The sequence below is a fragment of the Crocodylus porosus genome, unplaced genomic scaffold, assembly GCF_001723895.1.
Source record: "Crocodylus porosus isolate Cpor-Errol unplaced genomic scaffold, CroPor_comp1, whole genome shotgun sequence".
Classification (NCBI taxonomy): Eukaryota; Metazoa; Chordata; order Crocodylia; family Crocodylidae; genus Crocodylus; species Crocodylus porosus.
Window position 1 is genome coordinate 1,020,942 of NW_017728911.1, and position 25,560 is coordinate 1,046,501.

The 25,560-nt window shown below is 46.7% G+C and overlaps 2 protein-coding genes and 1 long non-coding RNA gene across 4 annotated transcripts in view; 2 read left to right on the plus strand and 1 right to left on the minus strand.

Annotated features, from left to right (window-relative positions):
* TRIP4 (thyroid hormone receptor interactor 4) overlaps nucleotides 1–6,067 on the minus strand; it is a 53,051-nt gene extending 46,984 nt beyond the window's left edge. For both annotated transcript variants that reach the window (XM_019533228.1, XM_019533227.1), the window contains exon 1: nucleotides 5,952–6,067. In XM_019533228.1, coding sequence (XP_019388773.1) covers nucleotides 5,952–6,043 — 92 coding nt within the window. In that variant the 5' untranslated portion in view covers nucleotides 6,044–6,067. The remainder of the gene's footprint in view (nucleotides 1–5,951) is intronic.
* Nucleotides 226–25,560, plus strand: LOC109308817. The gene is made up of 4 exons (XR_002100707.1): nucleotides 226–3,312; nucleotides 4,091–4,092; nucleotides 11,527–11,533; nucleotides 25,550–25,560. It is a non-coding gene; the product is annotated as an uncharacterized LOC109308817 (long non-coding RNA).
* On the plus strand, nucleotides 16,899–24,143 carry PCLAF (PCNA clamp associated factor). Its single transcript, XM_019533229.1, has 4 exons — nucleotides 16,899–17,015; nucleotides 17,097–17,177; nucleotides 18,097–18,262; nucleotides 23,588–24,143. Exons 1-4 carry the CDS (start codon nucleotides 16,964–16,966, stop codon nucleotides 23,649–23,651), a joined length of 363 nt encoding a protein of 120 aa, XP_019388774.1. The 5' UTR covers nucleotides 16,899–16,963; the 3' UTR covers nucleotides 23,652–24,143.

Consider the following 25,560-nt stretch of genomic DNA (forward strand, 5'->3'; position numbering starts at 1 on the left):
GACCCCTGTAGATGATCAGTAGAAACCCTGAAGCACAGGATAGCCAGGCACTTGCCATACACAGAAAAATCTACCTTTTATCCTCAACGTGGAGATTGCAAGTGCCTGAATCTCATGGATTAGCATATTACTCCCGGATTATCAATCCATGGTGTGACCGCCTCACTTCGAATACCCATTCATGCGCTGCATTAGCACGCGTGCCTGGTGGAGGGTGTGGTGAAGGTTCATATGGCCACCGAGAAGGACCTCAATCACCCCGGAAAAGGCCCCTAAATTCTGCCATGACTTTGAATGTATTTTCAGTGGAGGGGTCTTCTTCCGTAGGTCCCCTGGAGTCGGTCACTCATCCTGGAGGATATTCGTGGGGCTCCACCTCCCCTATACCCCTTCCTTATACCACCAACCTCCAGTGGGCCACCTGATTTTAATGGGGCTGACCCTCCCATTTAGGTGACCTTTGGCCTTCACGCCCTCTTCGGGATTGGTTATTAACTTTGTTTCTTTGATAGGCTACAAGCCTACTGGATACGCCCATGTTGTCTATTTTCCCCGTGGTCAACAGCTACTTGCTAAGCCTTGTGATCACCCTGGGGATGCAGTGTCAGCCAGATCCCCCTCAAGGCAGACCTAACCACTGAACACCCAAAAAAAAACCCGACAGACCACAACAGCAACACAAGAGACTATATACAGACCAGTGGTAACTAAAGAGAAAAAGGGACTCCGCCGACTCCAAGTTTGCTATAGCTCCTTCAGGAGCGAAGTTGTCTCCTGGATACCGGTGCTGCTCGTGACCAGTGCGAGGTTTATTCCCTGCTGCTCGGGCTGCCTCTCCCCAAGCGTAATCCATCCCTTCCCACTGGGGCTGCTTGCCACTGATGCAGAGAGCCTCTGCAGCCTCCACTGCTGCTCTCTGATCTGGATACATTCTTTCTTTCATGTGGGGATAGAAAGCCTCTGAAGCCTCCGCTACCTCTCCCCATGTCTCTTTTGGTGTTCCCTTTTATCTTTGCTGGCCGATTGATTGCTCCTGACATCACCCACTGGCTCCAGCTGTATATAGGCACAGCTCATGAACCACATGGGTTCCGCTCTTTGTTCCTTCAGGGTCTGGCATCCCATGGCCAGTCAGTAGTTTCTTTTTTGGGGGGTTTTATCCATGGGGTGTGTAGCCCCCATCCTGGGGTGGTCCGAGGGGAGGGTCTCTAGCTCCCCTGTGGTTGTGCCCCTGGGACATAACCCCGCCCTTTAAGATGCCTTGGGGCGCTTCATTTCCTTGTTTTGGTGTCCTACCTGTCATCCCGGGTGTTTCACTTGGTTGGTGTTTGGCATCACCACATTTGGTCTCATTTCCGAATCTGGATAAGAAATCTGCCACTATGTTACTTGTCCCTGGTCAATGTAGCCTGTGGAACTTGAATGGTTGTAGTCCAAGGGCCCATCTTGTAATCCAGGCATTATCGGTCTTGGCTGCGCTTAGCCGTCTTAAGGGAGCATGGTCCATTACCAGCTTAAACTCCCTGCCCATCAGGTAGTACCTGAAGTGTTCTACCACCCAGCAACTTGCCAAACATTCCCGTTCTATGGTCCAATACCATGTTTCTGCAGGCAGTAATTTTCAGTTGGCATAGGCAACTGGTCTCTCTATACCTCCATCTTCTTGGGTTAGGACTGCCCTGATAGCGGTCTCCAACACGTCTGTCTGCAATATAAAACGTTTACAGAAATCAGGTGCATGTCTCACAACATCTTCGCATAGGGCCTTTTGAGCAATTCAAAGTTCTGTGTCATTTTGGTTGTCCATTTTATACTTCCGGCCTGCTGTCCTTTTAGGGCTTCCATAAGAGGTGCTGCTAGTTCAGAAAATTGGGGGACAAACCGGCAGTAATAACTGGTCAACCCCAAAAAGGATCTAAGCTGTTTGCTGGTCTGGGGTGCCTTAAAGTTGCGGATGGTTTCCACTTCATCAGCTAATGGCCTGATCATACCTTGTCCAACCAAAAATCCTAGATATTTGGCTTGCCTCTGAGCCAGCATGCATTTTCTTGGGTTTGCCGTCATCCCTGTTTTTCTTAGTTCCGACAGCACGGCCTGGAGAGCCCTCTTATGCTGAGCCCAAGTTTGCGTGAACACAACAATGTTGTCGATGTAGGCTGCAGCAAACTCGGTGTGTGGCACCAGGATCTGGTCCATTAGACACTGCATGTAAACAAACTCATATGGGCCCCATGGCATCACAAAAGCTATCTTGGGCTGGTCCCTGCTGGCCATGGGGATCTGCCAGTAGCCCTTTGCCAAGTTGAGCATTGTGATATATTAGGCATTCCCAATGCGTTCCACTAGTTCTGCTACATGGAGTGCAGGGAATGCGTCGAAGACCACCATTGTGTTTAATCATCGGTAATCGACACTTAATCCCAGAGATCCATTTAGTTTTGGGACTGGGACCAACGGGCTTTGCCACGGGCTTTTGGATAGGCATATGATCCCTTGTTCAAGGATTTTCTCAACCTCTTTGCATATCTCTCCTGAGACGTGATGGGATGCCAGCCGCCATGTCTCCCACACTGTGGCTCCCAGTGGTGTCTGTATTGTATGGTAGGTGCCCCAGACCCACCCAGGTTCCTCTCAGAATACATCTTTAAATTTCTTAACCAGAGCCTGCATCTCATATCTTTGGGATGTTGACAGTTCTTACTCTATTTGGAATTGGTCCTCTGTTCTAGCTGTCCCTTTCTCTTGGATTACTCCCTGGGGTCCCAGGTCTTCTATATCTGCCTCCATAAAGGCTGCCCATCACTCCGGTTCATGCCATTCGCACAAGAGGTTGATGTGATACATTTCTCACGTAGATGGCCTGGTCGGTGAACCTCATAGTCCACCAGTCCCAACCTGCGAGTTATCTCAAACAGGCCCTGCCACTGGGTTAGCAGTTTACTCGAGGATGTGGGCAGCAGCACCAGCACCAGCACCAGCACTCTCTGTCTGGGTTCGAATTCTCAATCTTTAGTATGCACATCACACCTCTCTTTCTGATGATGCTATGCCTCCTGCATATTATCCTTGGCCAGGTCTTGGGCCAGCTGGATCCTTTGTTGGAATTCTTGCTGATACGTGATCGGATTTCTCATATTCCCCGTATCTTGTTCCCAGTCTTCTCTCAGGGGCTGAAGTAGGCCTCTCGGGGTGACCTAATACTAGCTCAAAGGGAGAATATTTCATTGACTCCTGTGAAGTGTCCCGAAGGACAAACAGAACTAACGGAAGAAGCAGAGACCACTTTTGCAGGTCTTCTCTTATACAGCATAAGTACACAGATGTACACAGGCGTTTTAAGCATAGGGTGCGGCACACCACTTGTAACACCCCTGACATGAAATTATGCCCCTAATCAGTGAGGATTTCTTGAGGAATTCCCATCCTCACTATCCACTTAATGAGTTCTTCCACGACCCATAAAGCCGTTACTGCCTGCAGGGGCACAGCATCCGGGTACCAGGTGGTATAATCTATGAATATCAGTATACACTGGTGTCCTGTGCTGCTACGGGGCAGTGGTCCAACCACATCTGTGGCTATCCTTGAAAACAGGATATCAATGATAAGAATGGGTTGAAGTGGGCCCCTCGCCAGACAATCCTCCCTGGCTTTCTGACGTTCAGGACAAGCTGCGTGATGGCATGCAATATCTTCCCCCAACCCTGGCCAGAAGAACCACCAAGACACTCTAGCGGTGGTCTTATCCCGACCTAGGTGTCCTCCTATGGGGTTGGAATGGGCCAATTGCCAAATGATTTGGCAGAAACGGGTGGGCACTACCAATTGTGTCCTTTCAGGTAAATAGTTTCTTTTTTTTTTTCTTTTTTTTTTTTTTGGGGGGGGGTATCCATGGGATGGATAGCCCCCCTCCCAGGGTTCCCTGAGGGGAGGGTCTCTAGCTCCCCTGTGGTTGGGCCCCTGGGACACATGGGCCCCTGTCCTACACCATCCCTTTCATGAACTTGTTGAGTCCCATCTGGAAACAACTCAAGATCTTTGCCTCCCCACTGCTTTGTTCAGAACATTAGCCAAAATTTTACTCCTCTAGCAGTTAGAGCTCTTGTTCTAATCTCCAGTCAAAATACATTAATAACCAATTTGTACCAACTTGAACAACTATTCAGTTCTTTAACCTAAACAGCTCTTCTCTCCCCCACTCCAACATTCATACTATAAACATCACAGAGGTAGTTCTCCGGTCATCTAGTGTCTTCCAGAAAACATAGTACAGAGAAAATGCAACAGAAGTGATTACAGGAAAAAACCCTACAGCTTTCAAATTATTTTTAGCCATTGAAAACAAGCAAAAGGTTGTGGGGGACACAAATCTTGTACTCTCTTCACATAAAGCCTTCCAAGGCTTGTACACAATATGCCCAAACTACAAAATGCACAGAAGCCAGAAGGGATAAATCAGACCTGGTACAAGATATAATTATGGATATAAGCCCCTCCCTATCACCTGATCCTTTGCAGGCATTTACAGCTTTGGCAAAGCAGGTGACAAAGCTACCCCTGAATTTGGCCAAGGACTCTGGATGAGGAAACACCTGGATGATTAAAATTAGTTATAGGAGAGGGAATGCAGGCCTCTGTGACAGAAGATGCAGTCAGTACCTTAGAGATCCAGGAGGAAAGACTAAGTTTGTATGTAAAAAAGTGAGACAAAAACTACAAGCAAATACAGCTGCCATTAAAAAAAAAAATCTTCCCAAGGGTACAACAATAAGGATCATTTGGGGATCCAAATAGGACGGAAACAGGACCAAGTAAATTATCGGGGGTGGGGAGCAGGGGCTATAGTAAACAAAGTTAACTTTAGGAGGAGAATGTATAAAAGAATACACAGGGACCAAACGTGTATTACAGTATTGCAGACATATTAAGTAGCCCAGCCATTACCTAGCTTTCTTTATTTCCTTAAATTATAAATAGGTGAAGACAGTTCCAGCTTTAGATAGATAGCAAGATAGATAGATGTATGTACGTACAGATCTAAATAGATTCATTCATATAGTACGTACAGATCTAAATAGATTCATTCATATAGCTTGACAGATTGATCATAAACTGGGGGGGGGGAGTGTGCGCATACCAAGCAGTATGTACATGTACCAGTCATGTATTCGCCAGCCAGGAGGCCAGTATCTCTAACCAGACTGTTTGAACATTAACGTATACAAACAGTATACTGATAGCACAGAAGTTCATTATAAGAACAGTCATATATTATTTCCTTTGCAAATGTGTAATAACTCCAACTTCATGCAATCCCCATGCATTGCTCCAATATTGGATTCTGTTTTGACATCTGCCTGAATTCATTTTTTTTTCCTAAAAAAAACCCCCTTTCCTTATCCCCAAGTGGAAGCTGGGCCTTGCAGCACACAGCTGAGCAGCTAGGCCTGGATCGTGCAAACCTTGACCCACAGACACAAACCCTAGCAGCACGAGGCCTCGGGGGAACAATCCCAGGGCTCAGCGCTCATTGGATCGAGCCAACGGCAACCCCAGGCCGCGCCGGTCCACGTGCATCTTGTGGGTGTAGATCAATGCTTTGCACTGGACAACAATAACAACAGTGATGATAGCGGGCAGCAGCACCACAAGTAATTATAATAGGGGTCGTAGTAATGATAATAATAACAGCAATAATGACAACAACACTATCATGATGACGGCAATGCTGAGGCGATGATGACGACAGGGATGACAGTGCCAGCAGTAAGAAGGGTACCAACAGCACCGGGCAGGCCCCGCAGCAGCCTGGGCACTTGGCGGTCAAGGCCCGCAGCCCCCCGGACCGCACCCGAGCGGCTCCGACAGCGCGGGGGAGCGGGGGCGCTCCGAGGGGGCCTGGTTCCTCCCGTCCCGTCCCGTCCCGTCCCCGCCCGCGCAGCCGCGCTCACTGCACGAGCTCCTCGCTGACATCCAGCCCGAAGTCGCCCTGCAGCCGCTGCATGCACCAGCCCAGAAGCGGCGCGGCAGAAGCGGCGGCCATCCTGGGCGCGGGGGAAGGGAAAGGCTGGTACACCCCGCCCATGCAGGCCTGGCCCCGAGCGGCGCGGTGCAGCGTCCGCCCGCTTCCGCCCAGCAGCGCCGGCTGGGCACTGGAGTTCCGGCCAGTCTGCGGCCCGCCCTTCTCCAGGCAGTTACCAGGTCAGGTATACGAATGATCGTATTTGCATCATCATTTCAACCCTTGCACGATAGATGATACTAAAAGTGTTCAAAACGCACTGTCATTTCGAGGTAGTTAATGAATGCAGCATATGCAAAACCCAGGTGACTCTCAGAGAGTCTTCACCAGCTTTTAGATTTGCTGTCAGGACTTCCTACTACCGGCAAACATCCTCCCTCCCTCCACCTGGGGCTTCAAATGTTCCCAAATCCTTTGGCGGGCATCCTACATGCAGGCCCACGCCCAGAGGCTTGGGTTTCGGATGCCCCCAACTTTCGCTTGCCCTCAGCCGCACGGCCACAGAAGCAATCTAGGGAGGAGTCTCCCATTTCCATAAAGTGGGCATAAAGCCAAGGTTAGCTGTGCATTACCTACACAGTACTATTCCATGCCAGCAGAGCACTCTTCCCCATGTGCGACTAGGGTGGCCATCATAGAGGACAGTCCGGTTTTCTGTTACTGTGTCCTCTTGACACAAAACTGGACACCTTTACGTCCTCTATTTTTCAAGAACAAAAATAAGAGGACCTAGAGGCGTCTGGTTTTGTATCAATAAAGGACAGAGAATAACCAAACTGTCCTCTATGATGGCCACCCTTGGTATGACTAGGAAGCCTTTTTTTTTTTTTTTTCCTGTTTTTTTGCACCGGTCCTGGAAGCACTGCAATACCAGGTCAATGCATGGAGTGGATGGAGCACGCTCCGGTTCCACCACCCAATACCAAAAAAAATATGCTCAATATAGACCTCCTATGGAGGACATATCAGAGACAATTACCCTGGGGAGCTCGCCTACGTGGTCACGCTGCTTCCCCTATCAGGTAAGCCTTTTTTTTTTTCCCTGTTTTTTTGCACTGGGTCAATGATCACGGTATTATTTTCTTGTCTCAAAACAAAAATAAATAAAACTTCAACTTTGATGACCCAGTTTTCACTCACTCTCTGGAGGTTACAGTGAGCAGCAGTGTAAAGTAATTGTATAACAATTTACAATACACAGACCTGAACTGCAAAACAAAGAGACAAAAATAATCATAGTTATAAATTCAGTTTAACCAGTCAGAAAAAGAGTTAAACAAAACATCATGGGGTCAGTGGCAAGTAGAGTGGTGCAGGATGTGATGATAACAGTATACGGCAACATGATGCTGGCTAAAGAGGAAGACTTATTTGCATTCTTATTTACATTTTTTCCCAGTGTACAATAGTTTTTCAGAAAACACAAAGGACAATTTTGAGTTTCCATTATGATAATTTCATATTTAAGACCTGGCAACACTGCTGCACCCACTAGGTGCCTCGGGGGGCTGCCCAAGAGCCTTACAGGCTGGGCAGGAACAGTGTCCCGACTCCCATCCCCCGCCTTCCCCCCCAGAAGCCCTGCCCTGCCTCTGTGGCAGAGGAAAGGGCTCAGAGCCCAGAGTGGTTGGTCCAAAATAAGCATCTAGAAGGTCCCAAGAGTCCCTTGGCTTCACTAGACCTGCCCTGGGGAAGCAGCGTGACCACGTAGGTGAGTTTCTCAGCGTAATTGTCTCTGATATGTCCTCCATAGGAGGTCTATATTGAGCAGATTCTTTTTGGTATTGGGTGGTGGAACCGGAGCGTGCTCCGTCCACTCCATGCATTGACCTGGTATAGCAGTGCTTCCAGGACCGGTGCTAAAAAAAAAATAAAATAAAATAAAAAAAAAAAAAATGGATACATAAAGGGGACTGGCATTTAGCTGCTCTGTCCCTCAGATCAGAGCTGAGCCAGCTTTGACAGTGCCAGGCTTAAAATGCCTGTGTCCACCTGGAATCTTGCAAGTGCTGGGTCTCTCTGGGTGAGGATGAGCTGGCAGCAGTAGGAATGGGGCCCATCAGGAGTATTTCCCAGGTAGAGACAGCTTTGGGCTTTGTCTTCACTGCAAAAAAAAAAAAAGGTTAGCACAAGGTAGCACCTTAGGGATGAAATCCTGCTGGGGAAATGGTGCAGGTTTTTGCTCCATTGTAGGTAGTTGCAATCAACCTGCACCCCACTCCTGCCTGGCATTCACCTTGACTTGCTAGATCCAGATGAACACTGCAAAGCAACACAGCACTGAGCATCAGAGGGCTACAAGATTAGGCTCACAGCACTCAGATGACAATGTAGTTGTTGGAGCTATGCTTCCCACTGCTCTGCCGGAAAAAAAAAGATTGATGAGAGAAAAAAAAATCTACATTCAGATTTTAAATGATTTGCTACACACAACTGGCAAAGTCCAGGTAATGCGGCAAGGGTCCTGTCTGCCACAATATCTCCCCCAAAACAGAAAAAGCAGCTGTTGCCAGTCAAAAATGTGAGAGTTTGTGAGCATGTGATCCTTCTCTGGCACAACACACATGTCTACACACATGCACGCACACCCAGAGAAGCACAGAATACTTTCTAGGATTCTAAGTACTGGGTGCACACATGCCTTCTGCCTGCAGGAAAATGTGAATGTTAGGGATATTAGGGATGTGATTAACTCCTAATATAATACAGTCAATGCAATCCCTTGTGCGGAGACAATTGTACCAGCATGAAGTTTGTAGCCCATTATGGGAATAAGTGTCCCCAGCATAAGAAGCATCTTTATCAGTATTTAAAGCCAGGGCTAGCTTCTAACCCACATCAGACTGAGTTTTATTAGTAGATGTTAACAGTTATGAACCAAACAGATGACAAAGGTAGCAGAGAAATACAGTGCCCGAGGGAGGGAATAACATAAGAGGGATGGGGGTGAGGAGAGGAACCCAACTAGGTTACAGAAAATACAATGTTAGCCAACTAAGCCTGGGGGTGGCAGAGCAGGGAGGGGGAAGGAGAGGGAGGGGTTCGCAAGGCTGAGAGAGAAAGAAGATAGATACACGCAAACCCTACAGATGTAACTCAGACCAGTCATAAAGCATGTCAAAGGGGAGGAAAAAAATAGCTGGAGCTATGTGAAGTCCCGGTGGTCATGCCCACTCCTCTAAGTCTTCTCTTTCCTCTCCAACAGAATATGTTTTAGAAAATATTCCCATTGTGACCTCAGAGTACAAATAACATTACTTAAGATAGTGGCTCATAATCCGTGGCCTGAAGAGCACTGGCTGGTCACAGGGGGATGGCTCTCTCGGCTTCTACCTTCTAATTTACATTAAAGGACACTGAAAATACATTAGCTACTTCCTTAATGTTTCTTCCCCAGGTATTATGTTTCGGTCTTTGTGGCAGGCTTGTGCGATAATTCCCAAAGGAGGGGTCATGTTTGCAATTGTGAATGGAAGAGGCGGCCGGGGAGCCTATAGTACAGCTGCACAGCTACACAGAGAACATTTGACTGTATTTTTCCCATCACCACTATAACATCTCTGCCGATGCAGTGATAGAGGTGCTGCTATAAGCTATCACCAGTGTCTCTGCCTGCTAGCTGTCTAACCCTGCTCAGAGCAAGTCTGGATGAACTGTTCCTGCCTAGCCTTGCATTTGATCTATGCTATTGCACTCTGCCCACTGCCAGCACAAGGTATTGCTCACGGATAAATGAGTACTGGGCAAAGACCTAGTGTGCTAAGGCTAAGCAGCTCTAGAGTTAGAAAAGGGAATAGACAGTATACGGAAAGGACAGACAGCAAAAGGAGTAATCTGCTTATGGGGGACTGGCACTGGTCCACACATATGGGTAGCTTCTGTAGGAGGATTAGCAGCTGAGAGGGAACTTCAGCTGTTTGTCTGAAAGAGGAGTGATCTGAGAGGATATGATAGTTGAAAAGGAGGAAATTGGATTGCAGGCACCAAGGAGAAGAATGTAGAGGATTTGGGTGCTTGTCAAGGAGTCTAGCAATTGGGCAAGGGGAGGAGGGTACTTATTTGAGGAACAGATTGCAGGAAGGCTGCATGACTGAGGGGTATGGGGCATGTCCAAGGACGTGCTGTGAGATATGAGGGATTGGGATGGCCTGGATATTTAAAGCTTCCAACCTAGTTGAACTAGTGGGCCTATTTCCTTCTGCAACCTGTGGAGACAGCTGACCTCAGAGAGACACTGTAGCTAGCACAGCCCAATGTATAAATCTCTAGAGAGGGCAGAAATGTCTCAACTATAGACACCAAAGGATGTCAGACAGGGCTTTGCAAGGACATGTTGTCTAGTGGTTAGGTCAGCAGACTACTCTGCAACAGGATCCCTGTGTGCTTTTGAGCATGTCACTTAGACCCAGAACCTAACAGGCAACTGTTTATAATCAAGGGGGAGTTAAGTATTTAGATGGCTCTGAGGACCTGAGCTTAGTCTCTATGATCCTCAGTTCCCCATCTGTCAAATGAGGATAACAACACTGTATCACCTATCTGTGTTATGAGGAAAGCATATTAAAAACTGTCCAGCACCCAGTTCCCATAGTGACAGGGGTTCTCATAACTACTGGAGATAAGTAACCAAACTCTGGAGTATGCAATGTGCAGCTCACTTCTTCCCCAGGGTGGGGAATCCCAATTTGATCAAAGCCAGTAACAAAACTCCAGCATTGTACCCAAAGGTCTCCTCTCCCTGTAGCCAGGACAGAAAACATACAAAGCCTCGCAGTAAAGCCATTAAGTTTTGAATAGGGGACTGTAAGGAGTCTTCATGGCAACTGGGACAGGGCTCATGTTCTTTTATGTAGCATAATAGGCACAACCAGAGGTATAACTAACTAGAGGGTGGTAATAGGGGCAACTTTGTGGGGGAGGTGAGAAAAAACAGCTACTGCTAGCAGGCATGCATTTACAGTTGGCATCACGGTGGCAGCTGGACATAATAGCTTCTGCTTTTCCCCAGAAACCCAGCTGCATCCCTATACAGCTGAGCACAATTGAAATATTTAAATAATGTTAGATAAATCAATTAGATTGATGAGGTAGGTGGTAAGGAGAGGGTTCAGTAATTTGAACCCATCTAACTTAACTTGCTCGCCCTGCTGTTTGCTGTAGAAGAGGCTACAGTTTGGAAGGTGAGAAGTCAGGGCTGTAGGAAGTAGATTATGTTGTGGCAGGAAGGTTGGGATAAAGTAGGCATTTGTTCTACATATTAGATAAGGAAATGTCAGGGCACTGGTACCTGGATGATAAGGGAGGGTGCTTAACTGAGATAGGAGGGCACTGGACAAGCCTGGTCATATTCCATGAAGGGTCCAACTCCAGTTTGGCTTTGTATAAGCTGTGAGCAGAGTACGCTGAAGATTGGAGTTTCCTTATTGTGCTGCCTGTGTCAGAGTCTTGTTACAGCCTTTGATTCATGTACAAACCTTGACCTTTTCTCAGGTGTACTTATTAAGACATTCTGTTGCAGTTGCCCACTTTATTTGAGAAAACAGTAAGCACAGTCTCTATATCCCTGAGTCCCATAAGTGCAATCCCATATTATTGTGCCTTACAACGAGAGGCAGCAAAACTCACACTCCATATTGCTCTGCTAGGACCCAGTTGCTATATCTTAAATCAAAATTAATTATTTACCTGGGATCTAGTTCTCCTTTCACTCAGATCTTTCAAGAAAACTCCTTTGAAGTCAGCGGATGTACTATGGTGCAGAACTAGTGTAAAGGAGAAGAGAAGCTCTAGGTGTGTTGTGTGAGATACTCCTTCTCTCCAGAAGCCCTTACAACAGCGACTCTGGCCCAACATATAATATAAAACCTCATCGATGCTTCCATTCCCTGGAGTATTTGGTGGCCTTACGGATTGAGATCTGTAGGGTTTCCTTAGTGATACAGTAGTGTTAGAATGATGTTGTAGCAATGATGGTACAGGAATTACATGAGAAGCAAGGTTTTTTTTGGAGGTGATATTATATATTGGACCACATGCTTAGTTGGAGTCAAGTTAGACAAGCTTTTTAATGCAATGCATTCTTCATCAGAACCTAATGAAGACTACATTGTACAGTACTCAAAAGCTTGTCTAACTTTATTTCAAACATGCAGTTAGTCAAATAAAATACATAACCCCCAGAAAATCCTTGTCACTGGTGATGAACAGTGTAAGAAAGCAGAATCAGAGATAGAATTTGTCTCCCATACGGGTGTGAAAAAATAAAATAGTTCAATGGTATAATTACTGTTAATTAGATACCAGTGATATATGCATATTGAACTATTAGAATTGTATTTCCAATTGTTATTAAAATTTTTCAAGGTGCTTGATGCTTCATATAATATGCAAAGACCACTGCCTTGCACCTGGGTCACCACCTGCATTTATATAAAACAGAAAACTTTCAGATTGGATGGGTGATAGTGATTCCTAGTTTGCATTCAGCTTTCATGAGTTCTACTGGCAATACAGGATAGGAGATGTTGGACACCTGGCTCAAAATTTAAAATACATATATGAACATATTTAAAAAAAAATTTAAATGAGCAAGGAAAATAAATGTAAAGAGGTCTGATAACAGGAAGTGGGGTAAGTTTTTAGTCTTCAGTATTGTAGAGCAACGGTTGAAAACACGAAGGGAGTAAAACTCTGCATATTCAAAAACTGGAAGACAAATTACATAGAACCTGAAATAGGATTTTGAAAAGGGGGATACAGATGGTGTGCTGCATCATCATCACATATAACACAACACATATTTTTCTTGAGCTCAAGAGAAGCTAGAAGATTTACTAATATGCTAGGGGCCCAGTGCTATATTATTCAGTTTAAGGTCAAAGCAAAAACAAATACTTGACAGAAATGTGCACATTAGCATGTATATTACATTTTAAAAACATAACAAACTAGGCAAAAATAATCCAAAGCTATTATTTTATCAGCGCTGTACTCGTTATATTTAAATGTATGTCTCTTATTCAGATTTGTAAAACAAAATATAGCTTTCTTGAGCATCTTGACAGTGCATTGAACGCTTCATTACCAATAATTTCCACATGAGTTAATATTAGCCTGTAATAATATTACAACAACTGAGTCAAGGTTTTCATCTGTGAAATAGAAGAGAGATATTACCAGGAACAGGATAATTTGATTAATGGAACATCCAGACTATTCAAAAGGAAAGATGGTTGTTAACACCTGTGTAGTGAAGAGAGATTAACAGAAATCAGGTCGATTAAGAGCTATAAAGTCAATTGACTCCCTCAGCAGTGCTTGAATAGAAATGCTCCTGCTTCTCCCAGGCATTTGATATTAAAGTTTGAGCGGAGCAGGAATCAGCGTGCATGTTGAGGGGAGGGTGCGGTTTTATTCGTATTTGTTATTAGAGGCCTTCAGGGTGCTGGATGGTTTAAACAACATACTTAAAAGCACTGCCCTGTACTCAGGTCACCATCTGCACTTATACAACACAAGTACAACACTTCTAGGTCAGTGGGTAATGTTTGACTCCTAGTTTGCTTTCAGTTTCCAACACCAGTTATTTTTGGCTGCAAAGCACATATAGGCATTGAGTAAGCCCATAAAAGGACTCAGGTTACAGAGAAGCTATTGTGAAGCCATTTTTTTCTCTTCCCATCCCTTTCTGCACTGAGTATTGTCCATGGGAAGTGGAGGATCGAGCCCCTGTTGGAAAAAAGACCACGGATATCTAGGCTAAGATATGGTTCTGCAGCATGGTTATACCGTGTTTATTAAGGAATACAGGCAAGGATTAAATGAGCCTGCTTAGGCCATATCTCCCCATTGAAATAAATGGGGAAGTACCCATCTCTTATGATTCTGAAGCTACCTGCTTCTGTATTTCCTTCCTTGCCTGTCTCAGTATAGTCTCTCAGATTTTAAACCATGTGCCACTACCCCTTGTGCAGTGGCATTTTGAAATTTTCCAACTGTTTAAGATTTGGATCTGGGCTACAATAACCTGTATAGTTAACCCTAAAGGTGGACTGACTTCCTCCGCTGATCCACGAGAGAAAATGTATGTAAAGCCCCTGGGTCTTGTTACTGCCATCTGTGCTTAGGTTACAAGCTGGTTGCATGTCCAAAATCACATTTCTGGTTGCACATAAGATCATAGGAAAGTAGGACTAGAAGGGGCTTTATGAGGTCATTTAGCCCAGTCCCCTACTCAAGGCAGGACTGTCCCTGACTTGACCACCCCACAGCCAAGTGTCTGTCCAACCTGTTCTTGACAATTTCCAGGAATGGAAATTACACAACTTCTCTAGGCAGCCTGTTCCAGTGCTTGACCACCCTCATAGTCAGAAAGTTCCTCCTAATCTCCAACCTCTCTTGCTTGAGGCTGTTGCTCCTACTCCTTTCCCCTATGGCCACAAAGAAAAGCTCATCTCCATCCTCTCTATAACTGTTATAACTGTATAATTTCCCTGCAACTCTGGCACAATGCCTGAAAACTACACAACAAAAAGCTTGCCGTAAGCACACCACTGCCTCGCTCTTTCAGCTCAGCTGGAACCCCTAGAGCAGTAGACAGTGCTCCATAAAAGTAGAGACAACGTTGCAAACAAGGACAGCTGCAGTAAAGGCATGGTGCAGTGTTTCTCAAAGTGGTGGTCCGCAGAAAGAAAGAAATATATTTTCAGAAGCATAACATTGATATGTCGTAGTGCCACAGTTCATACGTTCTAACACTCCAGGTGACGTCATGTTGTGTGAGGTGAGGAAAGAGAAAGAAACAGCAGGTCAAACATTTGTGTAGCGCTGTTATACGCACTTGCTGCCACCAGCTGAACTGGGCACCAGTCCCTGGCCTACTGGAAAAAAAATTGCTGGTCCACCACATCAGATAGCTTGAGAAGCACTGGGCTAGTGGAATGATGCTTCCGTTGCTAGTCTTGGCTATTTTCAAGGGGCCTAGGCCAAGCTGCAGAAGTGTGGCTAAGCAGAAGGCCCCAAGGCCTCTTTCTGAGTGACCACAGTGTGAACCTTTACAGATATGACAACTAGCTTGGTCAGCAAAATAAAAGAAGCCATCCACATGTCTAAATAAACCAGTCACGAGATACAATTAAACAAAGCACATGGCCTGAAAGGAGACATTATAAGGGATAACCCAAATATCATAGCTTTATCTTAAAATAGTCATAGTAGTGATTGATATAACCAAATGTATTCAATGCCATTTCACTGTATTTGATATATTTTTGTTAAGATGCTAAGAGTTGTAAAAAGAAAACAGCCGTGCCAGAGAGGGAATGAAATGAAGGCAGTGTTACTAAAGTAATGAAGGATGAACCCAGTACTGAACAGCACTGCACAGTGAGGAAGGAAGGGAGATAAGAAACCCTCCTTTTATTTTCCCAAGGATATAAATCCCAGTTAATGGACGCCTTCCAAATCCACCAGAGATCTGGTTTAGTCCAGTCCCCAACGCTTCAGTGGAAGAACTTTAAATAAAACCAATCATAGAACGTTTCTCAGAGTTTTTAGAACAGGCCACCTATAAATATAGGGCATAGGCTGGAGGGAAATTTGGAGAACTCGGCTAATTCAAGAAGACCTTCTGTCAATCTACTGCCACCCTCTCCCAACCTCTCCAATCTCCCCAGGCAGTATAAATGAGAATCTCTGTTGCACTGTCATGAGCAGCCAGACAGACTTTGGGATGAGTGTTTATTTTTATGTTTTGAAGTACAAGCAAATAAAAAGCTGGGCTGCAGGCCTGTTTCTGCCTCTTTTATCAGTAGCCAACTTGGAATCAGGGTAACACTTCCCAAACATTTTTTACAGCACAGGCCACATCAAACAGAGACCTTTCTTGCTTCTGTCGGGGTCCTGCCTGACAACCTGCCCTTTGGCAAAGACAGGAGCTGGCTCCATGTAATGGTGAGCTCCCCCCGGCCTTCTCATATCTGGTAAACACAAGCAGGGCCAGATTAACCCTTTAATGGGCCCTAAGCAAACAAACTCATGGGCCCCAGGCTGACTGAGACCCCCCTCCCGCTTGCAGCTGCTGGGGTGGCAAGGGTGCAGAGGGAAGGGGAAGCGAGGGAGGCAGATGGGGCCATTCAAGCAGCCGTGGAGAGAAGGACAGCTCTGCAGAGGGGAGGGGAAGGGCCAGGACCCTGGGCATGTGCTTAGTTAATCCGGGCCTGAGCACAAGTGCCTGGCTATCCAGGGGTCAAAAAAACCTGTGCAAAAATAAAAGCGGAGTGGTGTACGTGGAGGCAGCGTGCTGCTCAAAACCAGAGCCTGGCTGGCTGGAGCCACACTCCAGCTCCCAGCCAGGCTCGGAGCAGCCACCACAGCCCAGAGCTGGCCCAGCCTCCCCTGCCCCACCGGGGTAAGCTCCCCTGGCGGTGGCACGCGGTGTCTGGCTCCTAGTTGTTCCTGGGGAACCAAACGCTCACACGTGGACGCAGCCACTGAAGCTAAGGTCAGAGGACCAAGTTAATCTGGGGCTGACTACCCCCAATTTAATCCGGAGTTGGTTGTCCCAGGTTTACTAATCCGGGGTTGTTGTCCCGAGTGTAATTCGGAGCTCACTGTTCCGGGTTTCGACGCACATCAGATAAACTGGGACACTCGCTTACACAGGCTGGAAGAACAATTAGCTGCATCACCCCTGACAGCTCCGTGGCAGGAGCCCAGGGCGAAAGGCCTGTCCCGGGGCAAAGCCCCGTCACCCAGCTCCCGCGCAAACCCCGCCCATGAGGCCGCGGGCGCGGCGGGGATTGGTCGGCTCGGATCCCGCTTGCAGCCAATGGGAGCGAGCCGCGGGGTGCGCGGGAAAGGCTGCCGCAGGGCCCCGGGGGTGGGGGCGCGCGGCGCGCGTTCTTTCCCGCCCGGCCCGTGGCAGCGCGCGCTCGCTCCGGTATGGTGCGCACCAAGGCGGGCTGCGGCGGGGCCGGCGGCGCCTATCGCAAAGGTGTGGCCTGGGGCGGGGGTCCGGGTCCGGGTCCGGGGCGGGAGGCCAAGCGGGTCGTTAACGGCTGTGTTCTCCCCGCAGTGGTGGCCGCCCGCGCTCCCCGCAAGGTGCTGGGTCCCAGCAGCAGCGTCAACTCGGGCTCCTCGCCTCCGGCCAAGCGCGGTGAGTGCGGCCCGCGCGGCCGCCGTAACGGCCCGGTGGCAGGTGCCGGGCAGGGAACGACCCCTCCCCCGTGGTGTGGGTTCTTCCAGCCCCGCGCGGGGAGGGGGCAGGACGGCACGTGCTCCATCCACTCCATGCATTGACCTGGTATTGCAGTGCTTCCAGGACCGGTGCAAAAAAACAGAAAAAAAAACGATCCTCCCGGTGGTGCGGCGTTGGTGTGCGCGCTCCCAGGCCGTGCACAGATGGGTGGGGGCAGGACGGCACCACCCCAGCCCGGGGTGGGGGAGCTGGGTGGCAGCAGAGTGAGGGGCCCTGACAGACTGGAAAGGGGCAGCCGACTTGGTTCCCTCCAAGGCAGTTTGGGTCATGGCCAACATGGACCTTGGAGGTTCCAGCTTGATCCCAGCTGTGAGTGCCAGGAGCTGCCCTCACTGGCACCTAATGTGACCCATCTGGCCCCGCTTAGATGCCTGGCCTCGTCCAGCCAGAGGCCCCTCTGGGCAGTGCCCCTTGCCTGCAGCCTCCAGGGCCTGGTGCGGCGGTGCTGGGTCCAGAGGCAGGTGACAGCTGCATCCCTGACAGTGCTGCCCAGTCCCTGCCATGTCTCTCTAGGGCCGGTGCCCTGACAGGAGGGGTTTGCCTCCAGGCTGTGGCTGGGCAATGAGCTGGCGAAGCCATGAGCCCCGGGAGGCTTCTGGCTTCAAGGTCAGCAGTGAAGCCCTGAAGGCGGGAAGTGAAACTGTGCAGGTGCAGCTAGCACAGGCCTGAGCATCAGGCACAGTGCTTGTTGGGGGTGCTGCCACAGGCTGGTCCCCCTGGGTGCAGCATTGCTGTCACAGGGTGACACTAAGTTAGCTCATGCACGTAATGTGTGGGGATCATCTGGCTGGCCAGCTCAGTAACTTTTCCCTTGTAGTTGAAAGCAAGTATGCCGGTGGCAATCCGGTATGCATGAGGCCCATCCCAACCTGGCAGAAAGGGATTGGAGAGTTCTTCAGGCAGTCGCCAGGCTCTTCAAGGAAAGAGAACCAGGTACTGGATGACGAGGCAGGAAGCAGCGGAATAGGACGATCGTCTAAGAAGTAAGCACAGGTTCCTGCATCCTTAGGTTGTGGAGAAGACCATGAACAGATGATGACATTTATTTTTCATGTTTTATTCCCTGCTAGTTATTCCAGCATTGAAGGTGTGAGTGTACAAGGCTCAACTCCTAACCCTATGTGTTCTGAAATCAGTGCACAGAGTGAATGTGACCTGAAATTTGCAAAAAGCTTTCAAGGTGCTGACTCGGTGGTGGTCATAGAAACAGATGCAACTTTTTTCTGTTCTGCTGGGGTTGCCTGCTCTGTCCAGTACTTCCTTAACTTTGTACCTAATCTCTTCTGGAAAGACTCCAGAGTGTCTCAGCTGCTTCACCTGGTATAACTATCTCTAATCTTGGGTTAGATTGGAGGGGAAAGAGATTTCTGAGCTTGGATTTGATACTGTTCCTTCTAGTGATATTATTTTTTCCCTTTTTGGGGACAAAACATACATGCTACTTACCTCAAGTGAGATAATTTCTTGTTTCTGGTGGCTTTTGCAAGATTTCAGTGTGGATGGTCCTCTGATAAAACATGGGGAAGTCTGCTAAAATTCAGTGCCGGGGTGGGGGGCAGTAGGGGGGCAATAGACGGTGGCATTGGACTGACTGTGAAAGAAATGGATATTATGGCGAAATGGATGTGACCAGGGTTAGAGGGTTTGCAATGCATGTATTTAAGAGTGCTGACTTTCCTATTCCTCTGTGTTAAAAGCCAGTGGCATCATTCAAAGGAATATGTTATGGAAGATGTTTGTAGGAGTTTCAAATAGGTTGAAGGAAGACCAAGGCTGTGTTCATCACAACCAAGATCAGAGAGTGGGTATAAAGAACTTGTGATATTTGAAATGGCTCACCTGTTGGAACGCTGTACCCCTGTGTGCATCCGAAATTTTTGTAACATGTCTATGCCGCAGGTGGGAGGCTTGACTCTGCTGCTGTTTCAGAAGTGTAGTGGAGGAAACGCTGTTCAGTGTTGTACTTTTCATTTGATTCACAGGTTTTTTGCACCCTTCAGACTTGGTAGCCCAACACAGTGCGACTGTCCAGATACGGTCATTCTTGGCCTGGCTTTGCTTATAAAGAACAGATGTCTGATATTGGTGTAGTCTTTGGATTAAAACTTTCTAATGCAAACTGGCCAGCAAGCAAGCTATTGGGCTCAGATCAAGGGAGAAGACTGAGTAGCAGTGTTTCTTGAAGCCTGACCTCCCTCATGGTGCTAGATAAGCAAGTATTAGAAGCATAGAACTGGAAGTGGCCTCCTGAGCTGTTTAGTCCACTCTAGTCCCCTGCATTTTGTAGGTAACTATATATCCAAAGAGTCCTTAAAAATAATATCTGCTTACCCTCTGCACACCACAAATGAAAACTCCCTAGTGTGCCAAACTGTTTAAAAAAAAAAAAGAGAGAGAGAGGACACTAGGGCACCCAGCCACTGCAGGGGTAGCGAAGTAATTGCTGCCTGCTCTTAGACTCCTAAGAGGGCCATTGTACCATACAGACGAAGGCAAAAATTCCTGCAATTCTGGCCAGTCTGATTTGAGGGGGGAAAGACTCCCTCCTGACCCCAACTTGGTGATTGTTTTATCCCTGAGCAGAACAGCAGTATTTTCCACTGAGGCACCTGAGAACTTTTTAAGCACCAGCAAGCAGGAGCCAGTGGTGGATGTGTTCAAGTAGGGGTGTCAGATTTGCTTTGTCCCTTAGGGTGGATCTGCAGAGCAAGTGAAAATAGCAGTGGTAGGGCAAGCAGCAGTGGAGGTGGCACAAGGGGCTGTGGCAGTAGACCAGGCAGCTAGCTGGAGGGTGAATGCAATTTAGTGGTGGTGTAGTCCTCACTTGTTCACTTTGTCACCAAGGGCTGTGTCCACTGCAGCCCCAGGTTCTGCAGTAGGTTCCTTTCCATCCCCCACCCCCTATAATTCCCTGGCACTTGGAACATTGTAGGCTAGATGGAGCAGTGATATGGGCCAGATCCAGCCTGCAGACCAAATGTTTGGCCCTGACTTGGAGGAAGCGGCAGGGAGCCTATCAGGCATTTTGCGGGGAATCTTTCATGGCTTTTGGTAATAACCAATAGATGCCCTGAACCATGGGATTACTAGGTACCTTCTCTATGGAGAAAATTATTGCTTGGCTTCCATGTGGGAATTGTAGACTCTTGAATTGACATGTGGATCATTGATCCAAAAACACTTTATCCCATTATACTGTCTTCTCAAACTTGTTGAGTTCCGTTATGAAGCAATTGTGGTTACTCCCTTCTGAAAGAATTGTCTTGCTTCTGCTCTTATAGTGCTTCCCCAACACTAAATGAAAACTGGCATTCTTTTGGCTTCACTGCTTCTGTTGCAGATGTGCATATGCAGAGTAACAGACTTGATGGGTGACTTACTGCAGCTCACGAGTTAACTTAATGGAGTAGTAACTGACTATAAAACTGTTTCTGTGAAAATCACTTGCTGGCGTGGGGGTGGGAAGGGGGCTAAAATGAAAGCAACCCAGAAAGCATGCTTGAGGCTGAGGGAAATGATTTCCTGTGGCACACTTTTTAGTGTAATCTATAAAGTTTCTTTGTGAATACACCAAGGTCTCTAATCAATTGACCTCCTGCAGTGGCATTTTAAAGACTGATGAAGTGACAGTAAGTTAATTAGGTAAATTAGTCCTATTCTCATGGATTTTTCCCCTTGGAGCACTCTTTTTGTTTCCCCCAGATAGTTTATTTGCACTGCCTTTGGGCGTTTATAGATGTGCTTGAGCCCTGCTAATTACAAGGGTCTGAGCATCATGTGTATCAGCATCCCTCCACTGAAAAAATGGCAGTGGGCCACTTTGAACTAAAGCTCCATCCATGTTCCCACATGCTGGATTTACAATGCCTTGGAGCAGCCACCTCCCTGTTTGTGTTAGTGCCCTTTGAGTTGCCTCTTTAGGACCAGAAAGAGTAAGAACTGGTCTTCAGGAAGCCTGTATTCAGCCGTCCATTGTCTCTTGATGGCCCTTTCCCTTCTAACATAGCAGGGAGGTATGTACAGGTCTACCTCCAATGCAGTTAACTCTTTCTGTGTGTGTCACACGCCTCAGCTTGCCCCACTAGCCTGTGTGTTATTTTAACACAGATGCATTTAACCCCAACATATTACAAACTACCATTATCTGTTTCAACTTTAGGTATCCTCAGATTCGTATAATAACTGTGTTGCTACTGCCCTAACTTAACGTACAGCTACTCCTTGCTTAATATTGTAGTTACATTCTTGGAAAAACGTGACTTTAAGTGAACTGATGTTAAGCAAATCCAGTTATGTCACAGTAGTTGCCTACTAGCAGGAGTGGCCAAACAACATTATAACTGAACATTGTGAGACTTTAAATGAGTATGTTCTCTAATAGATTAGCAACGTAATAACAAACCAGTGTTAACCGGGATGATGTTATGTGAGGAGTACCTGTATCATTAATTTCTGCTCTACAAAGTCTGCTGAGGATGTTGACTTATTCTGTTGGGGGGGGTTTTTTCTTTTTTCAAAATCTGAATTACTGTGTGTCTACCTTAACTGACACTTACAAACTGCAACAGCTCCCAAGATTTTTTTTAAGTGAGCAATGTGAAGCTTTGTCCTATAAAGACTCCTATCCTTTTGGACAGCTGCTGGTTCAGGAGTAACAAGATTAGCAGTAAAACTTATGTTCTTAAACTGGGAGTTGCAGTATGGTCCCTGAACAAGAACTAAGAGCAGAATGGGTGAGACTAGGGACCATATCTTTGAGGGGACAATTGGAAGGTGTCCTAGGGGGATAAAGGGCTCTGAGCCTCTTAAAATCATACTCTGTTTTGCAGTATGAGACAGGCACAATGTCTTAACCTTCATGTGGAGAATATGCTGCAGAAAGAGCCCTGAATTAAACTGAAGACCTCTCCTTAAGACAGCTATCTTGATTCCAATTTGAGGGTTTTGGCTCCCAGCAAACCATAGACTTTACAGATAGACAGGCCTATTGTCCTACATTAAGTACCTGTGAAATATCAGAATCAGCTATGCCTTAAAACAATCAGGGATGTTGGTTGTAGCTCTGTGGGTCTAAGGATATAAGCAGACAAGGTTTCGTAGATTTCATAGAAGGTTTTCATAGGTTCTGTGGGTAAATCTGATATCTTTTATTAGACCAACTAAAATACTTGAAAAGATTCTTTGCAAGCTTTCAGGTCTTTCCAAGTGTAGCTGGTCTAATAAAAGATATCTGATTTACCCTTGGAACAATCAGCTAATTCCAGTTAATTGTCATTCATGTGTAAACAGCTTTACCACATAATTGGAGTAGTAGTTTGGACTAATCTACAAATTAAGCTAGCTGTCTGTTAGCCTGAGGCTTTATTAAAATGAGGCTTCAAAAAAAAGTTGTGTACTTGTACTGATTGGAAAGTTCCTATTTGATACCTAGAAGACTTTAAAAAAAACAGGTGCTCAACCCCCAGTGGAGCCATGACATCCTGGCAGTGGGTCTCGCTAAAGGTTGGGAAATCTGGCAGCAATTTTAATACAACCACCCCTCCCTCCTGCCAAGTTCCTAAACCCTGCATGGCCAGATTAGGGCTAGGCCATGCCTCATCCCCTTTTTTCTGCATGCCTGATTGGGCCCCACTGTACCTGTGCAGTCAGGCCCATCAGTTGGATCTAGCCTGTGGATGGACCAGGCTCCAGCCAGCCCACCTCTGGGGTAAATAGGTTGAGCACCTGTTACAAATAATCACAGGCATTGTCAAAACTCTTTAAAAACAAACAAAAAAGAAAAGCCCAAACTTGTGACTAGTATTGGTCAGTACATGGTAGTCCACTTAAAGTCCACGTGACTTATGAGGACGGGATGTGGGAACTAGGCTTATTTAGTCTACAGAAGGAGAAGACTGAGAAGAGATTTAATAGCAGCTTCCAACTACCTGAAGGGAGGGAATTTGAGGGAATTCATAGACTGTAAGGGTGAAAGCGGCTGGAGCTGGACTATTCTCAGTGGTGGCAGATGGCAGAACAAGGAGCAATGGTCTCAAGTTGCTGCAAGGGAAGTTTAGGTGAGATATTAGGAAGACTTTTCTCACTAGGAGGGTAGTAAAAACTGGCACAGGTTACCCAGAGAGGTTGTGGATTTTCCATCTTCGGAGGTTTTTAAGACCTAACCAGACAAAGTCTCATCTGGGATGATCTAGCTGGGGATAGTCCTGCTTTGAGCAGGGGGCTGAATTACATGTGACCTCCTGAGGTGCCTTCCAACCCTAACTTTCTATGATTCTGTGAAAAGTTAATATACCCTTTTCCCCTCACAGAGCTCGCCCCCTCCCTCCAGATCCCACAGAAGATGACGCATCCTCTGAAGATGAGCAAATGTGACCCTCTTGCACATCCTTTGAAGATGAGCAGATGTGACCCTCTTGTGCCTCCAATCTGAAATTTAATTTCCTATACTTGAGTTGGATTTTTGTACACTTTGTATATAACTTGATATTCATGCTGGCTCTTGTTCAGTTATTATACAGAACTTAAGTAATGTTAGGCTTTTTACTAAGTAATAATCAGCTATAAGTTTGAGTGATTACAAGAAAAATAATGGTGAAATTAATATATACCTTCTGATGCTTAGCATGCAGTATAACATTTTGTGCAAATCTTATTATAATAATATTATTTTTATTATTACTTTTTTTTACCTTTGCTTAAAATTGTCGCCTTCCCCAGCCATTTCACCGTATTGTACTATTTTTCACCTGCGGGCATGTTTCTTGCTAAGAATTGTGCCATTGTGCTCTGGTGAAAAAGCAGACTTAGACTTTTGTTTTTTACTTATAAATAATTAAATTGAAGTATCCTGCGACCAAATCTGAATCTGTATCTTGACTGATACTGGTCACTGCTTTCTCTTTATGAGGTTAAAGTTAGAAAAATATACTAATGTTAAAAAGCAGAGGCATGGCATTTGAGAAGTCAGGGTGAAATAATGGAGGGTGTCATTGAGACACAGGGTGCCTAGGAAAAAAGAGATGGATCTGATTTAATCTCCACACTGCACCATAGGACAGCCTAACAAAATCAGGGTAATGGTTGGTATTCCTGCTACCTAAAGCAAAAGGTCCACCTCAATCTCTTAAGTGAAACTAAAGTTGGCAGGGTACTTGTTACAAATTGGATTGCTTCTGTTTAACCAAGCAAAAGATTTCAGTTATTTATTTCCTCCTACCTCTAGAACAGAAGCAGCCAACCCATTGCTCTGGAGCCACATGTGGCTCTTCAGAAGTTAATATGCTTCTCCTTGAATCTTTGCACAAGCACACAGTGACCAGCTTCCATAGCCATTATGTCAGGTCACATCACATCACACAACTGCTCGCAGCAAGCACATTACTCAATTTGGACTTGCAAGTTTGGATTCTGGAGCTGTGGGTTGGCTACCCCTGCAGAGTAGGGCTGCACAAAGCTTCAGTCCCTGATCTGATTTGGTGGAGATTCAGACCAATTCAGAACTTTTCAAACTGATTCAGAGAGATTTGGAAAGATTTGGCAACTTGGATATAGACGCAGCTTTAAATGTTTTTTCTACATACCTCAAGGTACCAGGGGACGAATGAATGCTGTGATACTGGGGTGCATGGAGCATCTCATAGGAGCACAAGGGGCTCCCCAGCATGCTCGGGAAGAGGCCCAGAAGTGGACCAGAAGCACTTCCGGGTCCGCTGGGCCCACCCCCGGCTCAGTGACTGGTGCCTCCTGGGTTTGGGAGGGCACCTGGCGTCCTCCTGAAGCTGATCGTTGCGGGGGAGGGGAGCAGCATGCTCCCTGGTGGAGCCAGAAGTGGAGCAGAAGTACTTCCGGTCTACTTCTGGGTTTGCCATGGAGCACATGCACCCCCGCCTCCTGCCCACGGGCTGCTCCATCTGCCTCAGTATTGCAGTGATCATGAGCTACACTGGTACCTCGAACTATGTAGAAAAACATTCAAAGCTGTGTCTGTGTCTGAATCGCTGATTCTCTGAATCGGTATCAAATCTTCAGATTTGGATTTGGCCAAATCAAATCAGGGACAGTGATCTGAATCAACAAATTGAATCACTGTCCTTGATTTGGGCCAAATCCAAATCAAATAGGGCCTACTTCGCCCGTTCCTGCTGCGGAGTATTGGCTTGTTGCCCATTACCAGTTCAAGGTTAACAGGATGGGGCTGCCACATCCCTCCTTTTGATGCTGGCTGGAAGCTACCCAATGGAATAAGGGGACATCCTAATAGAAAGAGTGAGTTTTATTGTCC